This window comes from Diplotaxodon limnothrissa, linkage group LG7 (assembly GCF_057381915.1).
Source record: "Diplotaxodon limnothrissa isolate DT_005_m linkage group LG7, D_limnothrissa_male_GT1.1, whole genome shotgun sequence".
Lineage (NCBI taxonomy): Eukaryota > Metazoa > Chordata > Actinopteri > Cichliformes > Cichlidae > Diplotaxodon > Diplotaxodon limnothrissa.
In genome coordinates, this window is record NC_140602.1 from 15,314,569 (window position 1) to 15,326,747 (window position 12,179).

General features: G+C 39.2%; 1 protein-coding gene and 1 non-coding gene across 2 annotated transcripts; both read right to left on the bottom strand.

Moving 5' to 3' along the window:
- Nucleotides 1–1,539: 1,539 nt before the first annotated feature.
- trnay-gua (transfer RNA tyrosine (anticodon GUA)) lies at nt 1,540–1,626 on the bottom strand. The gene is given in 2 exon segments: nt 1,540–1,575; nt 1,590–1,626. It is a non-coding gene; the product is annotated as a tRNA-Tyr (tRNA).
- A 662-nt stretch (nt 1,627–2,288) lies between these two features.
- svip (small VCP interacting protein) lies at nt 2,289–8,286 on the bottom strand. The gene is made up of 4 exons (XM_085359314.1): nt 7,667–8,286; nt 7,345–7,395; nt 6,282–6,398; nt 2,289–4,009 (listed from the first exon to the last, which is right to left on the bottom strand). Exons 1-4 carry the CDS (start codon nt 7,727–7,729, stop codon nt 3,995–3,997), a joined length of 246 nt encoding a protein of 81 aa, XP_085215440.1. The 5' UTR covers nt 7,730–8,286; the 3' UTR covers nt 2,289–3,994.
- Nucleotides 8,287–12,179: the final 3,893 nt, after the last annotated feature.

Below are 12,179 nucleotides of genomic sequence, written 5' to 3' on the forward strand. Positions count from 1 at the left end.
AAATGAAATGGGTGCTGGAGATGTCGGCAATTTTATGAAGCCAGTATTCCTTGGTACCTTGATGTGGATTCTATTGATTTGTCTGTGCTAGTGTTGTTTTCCCACTTTTTTTCATTTCCCATCAAACTGATCTTCTTATCTAATTTTTTAATAATACACAGACCCTATCGGGCTGTGGCTCAAATGGGATTTTATCTCCCACATTAGAAGAATTATTTAAACCCAATGAAGTTTAAATGCTTTACTTTATACATTTAAATTCTTGTAAAAACTCTCATAAAACCTAAATTTATTCACAAAATGTTATAGCTTTTTCTTTGTGCATTTCTTAGTAGGCTAAAAAAAATAAAGCAATGCTCATATTGTTTACATTTTGCATAACTGTTCTATGCAGTACATTTATATATTAGCATTTTGATTGTATTATGCATTACTAGAATAGATCCTGTGTGTAATAATGTCTTCATCCGACAATCATATGTTCGAATCAGTTTCACTAGCTTGTGATTTATAAATAGATTTACTCATTTAAGGTCTCACGTTCTTCACTGTGTCGTATTACTGACCCCTACAGGTGGTGCAGTGATTTAAATACGATTATTATTGATTACTTTTGGGGGGTTCTTACAATGGAGAAATATCAATCACTGCATAATAACTCATGTTATATTAATTTGCTTTTATTCCTGGAGAATAAATATGTCGGTTTGGTATTATATTCACTGGTTGTGGAAAGCAACTTTCAAGCCAGATTTTAGTTGTACATTTCCAATAAATGCTGAAAAGTTGAAACTTCTCATTTTGATATTTGCACGTTGTATTTTAAATTGTTAATGAAATACTAGTTTGCTTATCACTTTAAGAGTAGGCTGCTTTTTTTGGGGGGGGGGGGGGGGGGGGGGGGGGTTCCATATGTATAAAAACAAAATGTACGTACGTCTTTATCTGATCATCCTACAGTTACGTCCAAAAGACCCGAGCCGCCCGTCATGTGCACAGATTCGGTGAAATGTGCAAAAATAAGTGGAAATAGAGTCCATCAGGTAAAAACAGAGTTCATGCTGTTCTAATGAGACGAGGTTTTGGTTTTGTTCATTAATACTGTTTCTTTTATTTTGTGGACATCGTGTCCGGTAGGAACTAGAACTGATGTTACAGGCAGTTTGTGTGTCAGCCAAGAACACTGTGTGATTTTCAGTCCCCTCAGTAATTCATCTCCGGTTAATACTGCATTAAAATCTGGCGTTAATAAGAGGTTGCTGAAGGGCATGCCTTTTTAAAAAAAAAAAAGAAATGTTACTGTTAAGTCTGGAGAGATACAGAAACATGTTGCTGTTTGCACATATGTTATAATGAGGTCTGCACAGAAGCTGAAGAAGAGTCCAGGATAATATTCATAATAAAAACACAGCAACGATGATGTTGGTTTGTGACTTTGCTTATGTCTGAACATACTTATTTCAGTATACTCTGGGAGACAGAGCTAATGTTTCAATACGACACTGACCTGTAACGAAAAGAAAATTGTGAAAATATGTCTCCTTCGAGCCGGATTTGAACCAGCGACCTAAGGATTTCAGCTGTGACGTCTACAGTCCTCCGCTCTACCAACTGAGCTATCGAAGGGACGCTGACAGTTAGCGTATCCATGTGTGTGGATGAGCTAACGAACACACCGGAACAATACTTCTGCGTCAGCCTACGTCATTAGTTACGCCTTAAGGCAGCGAGATTGTGAAGCGCGTGCGGTTCGGGTAGATGACGTATGTGATATTCGAAGCCACGTGAGCCGGTGTTGTGGCAAAACGTGATAATCTGTTTAAATAAAAAAAATCATTTAAAAAGTCTTTTTCAAGAGCGATCAGACCAGGAGTGCAGGATAAACTGCAACATCTATAACACAAGTTATATATTTTTAAGCGTCCAAACGGACCCGGATTGATTACAAAGTAGAAGACAGTCGTAATTACACTTAGAAAACAGGTTATTTCTTTATTTGTATAACCAGTTTTAATCCTGCTGTCTGCAGACTATTTATCAAAAGGATATTAGACACCCGTGGTGTGTCAAAAAGTAATCATCTGACCAAAAGTGATTTCCGGTATTTGCCAAAAAGTGATTATCCGTATTTAAACAGCTGTAAATGATTTGTTGGCCAATAATATGTGAAACAATGTCAAATGCATCCCTCATGAATGATATCAAGTCATTTGGAGCCACAAACAACATTCCTGTGACAAAGTAGAAGATACTATCAGTCTATTTAGCAACACAAGCAAAGATACATTTAAAAAAAAGAGGCACAGACAACATTAAACAAAATCCTTAAATATAAAGAAATTGGGGGTGGCTCAAGACTTTGCACATCTCTGGCTACACCTGAACGACTCTAGACACATCACAAACTGTAAATATTAATATTTGCTTATATTTTTGTCAACTATATTAACAGTGAAACTCTACCACTAAGTATTACCTCTAAAACTGTGATTCTACGCATGAAATTGACACAAGGGTAGCAGAAATGTGATTTATTGTAGCAAATAACATTGGCTAGATTTCTTCTACAAAATGACAAGAGCACCAGAAGCATTTAAGGAAGGCTGTAAGAAACGCACTCAGCCAAGTAAGTCAAAGAAAATATCTTAAAACATCCGTTTTCTCCTTCATATTCCTTCAGTCTCGTTTCCATTGTAGTGGACTTGAACCTTCGAACGAAAGTGAGCATATTGGCTGATGGTGTGCAAATAAGTGTGTAACAAAAGCTTCAGTTGTAGTATGGCAATTCACAAACATTTCTCATTTAGATTAAGCAGCCATTCCATCCGTGTTTGCATACACTACAATTCAATGCAACAAACTCAAAAACTGTGCGTGATAAACAAAGTAATTTAAAAAAGGGCTCTATTAAAGTAGGGCAAAGACTAGTGCGAAGAACTAGGGCATTCTTATTGGCTGGAGAGTGCTCTACAGTTGCTCTACATCAGGGGTGTCGAACTCCAGGCCTCGAGGGCTGGTGTCCTGCAGGTTTTGGATCTCACCCTGGGTCAACACACCTGAATCAAATGATTAGTTCATTACCAGGCCTCTGGAGAACTTCAAGACATGTTGAGGAGGTCATTTAGCCATTTAAATCAGCTGTGTTGGATCAAGGACACATCTAAAACCTGCAGGACACCGGCCCTTGATGCCTGGAGTTCGACACCTGTGCTCTACATTATTCAGCAGTATTTATTAGCTGCTGCAGTTTTTGTCAAGTATAAAGTTTGTGCTTACCAAGGAATCGCCGCATTAGATGCGCCACATAGAGTTCACCTACATTCTCAGCACAAAACACCCATTTTTCCCCCCAATACAAACACACAAAATAATGACCCCAATGTGGTCTGTGTCACTGACTCGCCTCGGTGATGAGCAAGGAGCCCATTATGAGTTGGGTAAAGATAGTCAAGTGTGCACTGTTTGCACTAGTCTTTGAGTTGCCAAATAACAGAGCCCATCACAAAGTGAGTTCATGCTAAAAAGGTATATCCAACTGTTAATGGATATACGTGGAATACTCTGACTAGGAAAACCAAACACACTGAGGGAAGCTCTGTATTAATGTACAACTGCATATTATAGCGATGTTCTTCCATGTTACCTAATGGGAGTCACTGTACTGCAACACTGTATCTAATCAATCTTCACACAAATCTCACATAATTGTGTTTGCTTGCACATTACTGTGTCACCCCTGACTCGACCAAAGGTACAAACTGGTTTGTATAACTTGGCAAATTCTGCTGTGTTTTGTGTGGAATAACTTAACTGTTTTGCACCTGACAACTGTAGACTCATAACATGACACAGATACATAACAAGCAAAGAAAAGAAAAAAAAGAAAACGAAAGAAAAAGTAAAAACGGACAGCAGTTCCAACATCTTTCAAGTCATCTTGCAGCAATACGTTATATATTTAGACATCCGAGTTCAGACTTTACCATCAGGATTTTCAGCCCACCTGCCACTACAGGAAAAAAGAAAAACACAACACAACAAATTACAACAATGTTTATCATTCACAATGATAAATAGCAATCATTGATATGAAATTATCCTCTAGAATAACCAATCACTTCAAAATACAGTCACATTTTAATTAGCTTCAAAACTATTATAAAAGTTCTTTTGCAAATGTCAAAGATTTTTCTAGTTTAATTTTTTTTAAAAAGCTGACTGGTAAAGTTCAGGCCAGAAAAAAGAACACAAACACAGACATGCTCGAAGTGGTGTTTAATGATTTCTAACCCATCTTATGGGTAACTACTAGGGGTGCAACGATACTCGTATCGATATTGAACCGTTCGATACAGTGCTTTCGGTTCGGTACGCATATGTATCGAACAATACAAAATTTTGAATTTATTTTATCAACTTTCCTTCTGACGATGCTGTCTGTGTTGAGCGCTCAGTGGATCTGCGCTCGACAGTGCAGCCTAGGCGGAGTAGTCGAATGCAGATTCACTGAGCGCAGGGCAAGCTAGCGAGACAGAAGTTAAGCTCTCCTTGCAACAGGCAAATTGAACCCCCCCCACCCTCATTCAGATGTGGCGTTTGGAACTATTTTGGTTTTCATGTGACGTATGACCCTGAAGGTAAGCGCGTCATGGACTAAAGTAAAACAGTATGTTGGATGTACCACGCAATGCTCAATTACATTGGTGGGAACTAGTGTGTTAGCGCAGTTAGCTCGTTAACGTGTTGACGCCGTCCAGCCCCACGCACGGGGCGATCCACGGTAGCTCGTTAACGGAGATTTGCCGTGTTGTGGCTTTAACGTCATTTCAACGAGATTAACGCTGACAGCGCTAGTGGGAACACAACGAATATGACTGCACATTTACTCCGACAGCATCCTAGTGCAAAGACAAGTGGAAGCAGACAAAAACAACAAGCACGCATGCTACAAACCCGAGTCATACCCGAGTCATTTAGACAGCCGTTAGCACATGATTCTCCTTATGGGGACCTGATATGTTTAATATGCTGCTGAGAATATAGCCCAGAAGAAGCGGATAGTATAGCTTTTATTTTGGAAAGAGCCATTTCTCTGTAATAAACTCTCTTTTCCAAAGATGAGTGATTCCTCAATCAGATATATTTATTTTTTTTATTACTTTGTTGTTTCAGCAACATTAAATTTAAAAACTGTACTTTTGAGTTAAAATATATATTTATAATTTTAATAAATGACAAATTAAAAAGGCATGAACATTTTTTTTTTGTATCGAAAAAATATCGAACCGTGACACCAAAGTATCGAACCGAACCGTGAATTTTGTGTATCGTTGCACCCCTAGTAACTACATGCTGTGCAGCTGTGTTCAGGTTTTGCGTTTCTGCTTTATTACTTGAAGTAAAACAATGGAAACTATGCTGGTGCTGAATGTTTCTGCAGACAGGCCGGAACATAAACACCCCTGTTATCTTCTTCACTGCTGTGGTTTGGATTGACATAAACTCCATGTCAACCCAAAGTTCATATTTCAAATTCCAAATAACTCCCTGCTGTGTTTCAGACATTTTGTGCATGAATTTACGTTAAAACAATAAAAATAAATAAAAACATTCTGCAGCCTAGTGTCCCCATTCCTTTTTACCCCTTATTGAAGTGTGAATATTTTTTATGATGTTACTTGAAGATAAAGTGCATAAGCACACAGTCTAAAGAACAAAAATATATGCCAATACATAATTCAGAACTGTGTTTGATAGTGTGTTGGTCCTGTTGTTATGTTGGCTTGGTTGTGCCACTTTGTGTTCGTAGCTTTTCTAGCCTTGTGTTTTCATATCTCAGTGTTGATTAAAAAGGGCAACTTGTTCTTTTTTTAATCATATGATGTTTCAATTATTAAAGATGCAAAAAAAACTTTTTTAATGAGTTAATGAATTCAATTTAATGTAGCCCTAAAAATAAGACATGCCATAAGGACTTTTACACCTGAGTTGATAAAATACAGGTATAGCTCATCTATAAGATTTATGATGCACTCAAGACAAACTTTTAAATGAGGCTCTGAAGGCAGGATGTCTCATTTTGTTGAAATATCTTTACTGAGGAGATGGGTCAAGGAGAGGTATCGAGCATGTGCAATCCTGTGTCTCTCAGTATAACCAAAGCGTTTTTTGATCACTTTGATTCCCTCTGAGTCATGAGTTTATGGCCCACCACTGCCACTATCTACAACAGATACTTCTGTTTTTAACCCGCTAAGTTTGAGGATAAACACACAACTGACCTTCAGCCCGCCACCACCACCTGACACAGAGGTGCTCATCGCTTGTTTCTCAGCTTCTTCCTGTTTTTTCCTTTTCTTTTCGACTGCTTCTGGATTTTTAACACCCCTGTACGCCGTCTGGAAAAAAGTGTGGGGTATAATCAAGTGCCAAGATGCAACAGCTTGATAATAAGTGTTTTGTTTTGTCTATATTTTCAGCATATACAAACAGTCTCAAAAGCATGCATGTGGGTTTTAATAGATTATTTTACCACAACCTTTCAGGTGCACACAAGGCTTGTTCAACCACAACCAGCGAGGGGGCATTCAACTGCCAAATAAGGCAGTTCAGCTGGAGGTTGAAGCAGCTACTTTCAGCAGTGCTGTGCTGCTCAACTGAGACGACTGTGGGTTGTTAGAGACCAGTGCTTTGACCTGCATCAGAGTGTGAACTGTCATGGTGTTGGAAGATTTAAGGATGAAAACGGTGACTGGGAGCACAAGGTTGTGGTAGTTAAGCCAATCCAGAAGACTCACCTGGCCAGGTAGAGTTTTTCACCCTGGTCCAGGTCTACTTACCTTGAGAGAACTCTAGTGCGTCTCTTTTTCAAGTGGGTTTTCTGTGCGATAAAAAATACTCACCACACTGTAAACTAACTCCACCTTTAATACTGCACTCAGTTACCAGATTACTGGGTACGTATGTGGCGCCAAAGACACAGTCCAATACATAAATACCGGTAAATAATACATTTTGTGAAGTTCAGTTTTTGGTGAAACTTTTGTTTGTTTGTTTTTTTACAGAGCTCACTTTAAGAATGGTGACTTTTATTCATATTTTAATTCTACTACCAAAAATGCACTTCTAGTGATGTTATAAAAAAGCTAAAACAAAAAACAACACAATTCAACTTCACTGCTGATTTCAATGAGTGATGGCAGAGTTCATGTTTGTACTTGTACTGAATAACACACCTCTGCTATAGCGAGCTGCACCCAGTAACCTGGTAAATGTACTACACACGTGTAACAATGTTTTAGTACTTGAAAAATGGACAATAAGACGCGACTCGTCGTAACTTACCTCTTTTTGTCTCTTTTCGGCGGCTTCAGCTAACTGTTGTCTCCGGGTCTCCTGTTGGAAACATGGGAAACTTGTGAGCTAAAGCTGTCCTCTCTGAGCTAAGCATGTTGGGCCTGAAGCATACTTATTAACATGCCGCTGTTCACATACAGTCAACGCCTCCTCTGCGTTACCTACCAGGGCCCATTGGTGTCCTAATGGTGATTAATCAAATTCACGTGGGCTCAGCTAATTCCTATATCAATTCGTACTCATTACTACTATACAGCTGACCGAATTATTGTTAAAGCTGTGTAATAACAATCATAGTAACTTAACTTACAGGATCTGGAGTGACCACAACGTCGTCCGCTGCTCCACCAAGGCACGGTAAGCACATCCCCATACTTCAGTTTTTAATTTAGGCAGTAAAAGGCAACGCTGAAAATTAGTTTTCTCTGTTTTCGTGGTGCCTAACTACAAAACTAACTAGATGGCAGGCCCGTTTATAATGCTGGGTGAGAGTTCAGGCAAATAAAATAGGAGCAGCAGCAGCTTCTATTCCCAACTACTACTACTGCTGTTGGGTCATCTGGCATAACGTTACCGTTAGCTACGGAACATTAGCATTCTAGCTAGCGGCTACCACTACAAGCCCAGCTGCGTCTCCAAGCCGCATGATAAATTACTCCTCCTCGCACCTCTTGTTTAATCGCCGCGACATTTGGAAAACAGCAGTGTGGAAGTCAGACGCCTCAGTCAAATGCTTTTTTTCCTCCTTTGAGTTTGTTTTGGTCCGAGATCAACTGGCTGACGAGTCAGCCAAAGTATGTTCACTAGCGATAGGTTAGTAAACACTCTTTTACTGTTCGCCTCCAATAAAAACAAGAGTAACCATACTGCAATACCACCATGAAAAACACAAAAAATTTACTACTGTTTTTAACAGTTGACAGTACAGTAAGTAGTTGTAGTCTTATTTAGTTTTTACTCTCTGAATAACAATTAGGTGTAGCGGGACTTTGAACATAACTAGCTGACAAGGGGCGGATACTTCGCTTGTAGATAGGTCAGCAGCACCACCTTGTGGCGAAGAGTGGAACGAATCGAATGAGAAATACTTTATATTCTTTTGTTACAACGACAATAGTAATGATAATGATAATAATAATAATAAACCTAATAACTAATATTAACTAGCAGGTATATTTCTGCTAGATATATAAACTGTTTTATTCAAGTGATAGCAGGTGGGAGTGGAGTTGAATATGTTACAGAAAGTGCTCTGCTGCTTGTCCAGTAAGGGGTGCCGAGGGCAGTTGGGATTTTCCCTGATGGATAACAGACCTATTCTCCACCACGACAAAAGTGTCCAGTTTGCAGCCAGTCATAGACCCAACCTTCCTAATCGGTTTATGTAGTATGCTGGTGTCACCAGCTCCCCAGCAGACCACTGCAAAGTACACTGTGTTCACCACAGCTGAGTGACAGAAAATATCCATGATTTTGCTGCACACTTTGAAGAATCTCAGGAAATTAGATCTTGCTCATCCCCTTTTTGTGTATGGCATCTGTGCTGATCTTCCACTTCAGCCTGATGTAAATGTGGATGCGCATAATAAAAATAATAACAAAATATACGACAAAAGTTCTTTCAGATCTACAAACAAGCCTCGTTACTTAGCAGAAATTTTAAAATGTCTTCGGTCACTTATTTTGGTAGTTATTGTCAGTCAGAATGAGAATCAGAATACTTTATTAATCCCTGGGGAAAGTATGTAAATTAGTTATCTAACTTGTGAAATCCAATTGTCATCTGGGCATCTGCATGGAGTCCAGTGAAATCTGATAAAGGTTTACTGACTTACACTCAAAAAAGGTATTACAAGCTCTTGTTTCCCAATGGTAGTTATGCATTTAACATCATCTTTGCTCTTTTGAGAATTTTTATCACAGATTGTAATTCTCTCTGGTAACAAGTGTTTTTGCTGGATATACTCCCCTGTAATAAGATATTATAATACCAGGATATTATATCCTTTTATTCTCATTCCCACAAGGACTCTCGTGGTGTACACATAACTACCTTGCAAGCAGAATTCACCCCCTATAACCTGCACAGTAAATGTTGAAATGATCAGATCAACAAAAATGTAAACACATGTTTAGGGTTCATTATTCCCTATAAATCTTGTTTTGAAGCAAAAATGAATTAACACAACAAAACGCTAAAAAGTTTTTATTTAAAAAAAAAAAAGACCCTTAAAGGGGTGGATAGATTCACAGTATGTTCTCTTAATACACTTACACTCTAACTTACACAATCTCCCGAGAAACCTTTGTGTGTGAAATGAGTAATGTTCCATAAAGCACTCAATATGCTATAGTCAATAGTCTGAGAGTTTAATGTTGTACCCCTCTTTGTCGGACCAAACCTCAAACTCCACCCATTCATCCCTGCTGCAGCGTCTGGGCTATTTCACAGCTTTAAGTGCTGCACTGTGGGACTGACAGGTCCATGAGGCTGCACAGCGTTTGCAGTTTGTGCAAGTTATCATTCAGAAACTTATTGATGGGGGAATTATACTGAAGGTGGAAGCAAATGCAATGGAAGTTAAGGCGTCACAAGCTCTAGGCACCTCCTCAGGTAGGTTCAGCTCACTTCTGAGCAGCTAGCTGTAAAACTAAAGGGCTTAATATTAGCTGACTTGATAGACTTGATATGATCTGTTATACAACGTTATCTTATTTCACCCAGCTTGCTTATTTAATGGCTTTGCCTTTGGTAACAAACCTATTTGCTGGCTATACTCTCGTGTATATGCTGTTCAATATTCAGCTGTTTTCCCGCTCTTTTTTGTGTGGAATAAACAAACGCTAATATTATGCAGTCATTCAATAACATTGCATGCTGTAGCAGTGCATGCTTTTCATAGTGCTTGCAACATGAGCATCTGATGAGAGCATGAATCTTTCATATGTATGAAACATGCTGGTAATGCTCCTGATGAACACTGATACTGGTGGGTTAATTTATTAATGAAGCATGATGTTAAATGAATAGCACTTGGAAGTGAAGTTTCATCATGGTCAATAATAATTTTCCTTGGAGAGGTGGGTGTTCTTCATGTCATTTTCTATAAGTTAGGAAGAGAGAAAGTGGCCCAGCTTGTGCTTGACTAGAACTGATGCGCCTTCTTGGAGCATGCTAACTTATCAGTGTCTGCACAGCACTCAGGAAAGCTCATTGTAATCTTGTACTGAAAACCTAAGTGGTAAGCCACAGACTGATAAAAGTAAAGAAACTTATTTTCTTTTTTTCCTAGCGAAATCCAACAAACATGTCTTGTGTCATTCAGTTCAATGAGGCGGCTAACTAACGCACGAGTGGAGTGGCTTTTATTAGCTGCTCTAAATCACCTCTGCCACAGGCAATCGGGGAAATGGTAAATGCTGTGGTTATCCCATCTGTGCTGAGTGGGCGATGTATGACCAGGGGACAGGCGCTCTTGAGGGGGGAGGGCGCAGGGGCCAATCGTGACGTGGTGGCGCGGCAGGAAGTGTCATGAAGTGGTCGCAAGTCATCAGGAGTTCAAAGCTGTGAGTGTATTCTGGTCCATTTGGGTCACTTCTCCCTGTGACTGCCTCACATGAAGCAGAGATGTCACAGAAACAGTTTCTGATAGCGAGCGACCCGGGACGTGACCAAGTAACTGTGCCCACGATGCTTATTTTGTAAATGTCAGGTTTTAAAATCCCAGTTAGTTCACGCTCCGAGAGTCGCTGCAAAATGTTATCTCTTGCTGAAAACAATGAACTGTAACGAAAACAATACTGCAGAATGACAGAGTGAAGCTGGATGACTTTAACCTGAAACTTCTGTATGAAAAACGAGGCCGTAGCTTAAAGTGACATGAGTGTTCAGGTGAATATGCAACATTTTTTTTCCTTTTTTGCTGACAATTTGTATTTTTTCAACTTTCCAGCACTGGACACCCGATTCCTTGCTGACTTTTGTAACATATATCAATCAATTTATATAAAGAAAAACACAAAAATCAGGAACAAACTGATGACCCAGCATAGGCAGGTGTTTTCTGAAATCCTCTTCTTCTCTTTTTTTTTTTAAAGTAAGGATAATAAAGGCAACAGGAGGTTTCCCCTGTGCCCTCTTGTTACACTTGATTCTTTTTGTTCTTTTTGTTATAGTGTTGACAGGCCATGCATACAGACCTGCTGCTTCATAATGCATTTTTTAATAAATCTGAAGAAGGCCAGTATATTGTTCAGTCACTTTGGATTAGAGAAAGAAGCACGCATGTTACAGCCATTTATGTGGCCTAAAGTGATTCACACAGACTAATGTAAGCTGTCCAGGCTCATAACAGCTTGGAGTGGTCATCGTGTAATGCAAATACCACACAGTAAATTTCCCATACGCGGACATGCACCTCCCTTTAGCTTACATGTGTTAAAATGATAAACACTTAGGCCCTTTTTATTGAATTAACAGCAGGGGTAGATGTGCACCTGACTACACTTATCACGAAAAATTACATTATCAGCTGCTGACGTTGACAAGTTTTAGCTGGCTTGAGTGCGAGCACATTAAGCAGTTAAAAGTCCAGTATGTGTTTCTGGGATTTGTTGTGTTCGGTCATGCTTGTGAGTCCAGCCCTCAGGAAAGTTTGGCTGCCGTGTAAAACGGAAATAAAACAAAACACTTAAAAAAAAAATCCAAAATGAGCCAGACATTCAAATTGTTTTTTGAACAGAGCTGTGAGCTTTTAATGGAGTCACTCTTTCCTCGACAGCTCATCGCAGATTCGCGTCTGTTTGAGACGGGGATTTAGTCA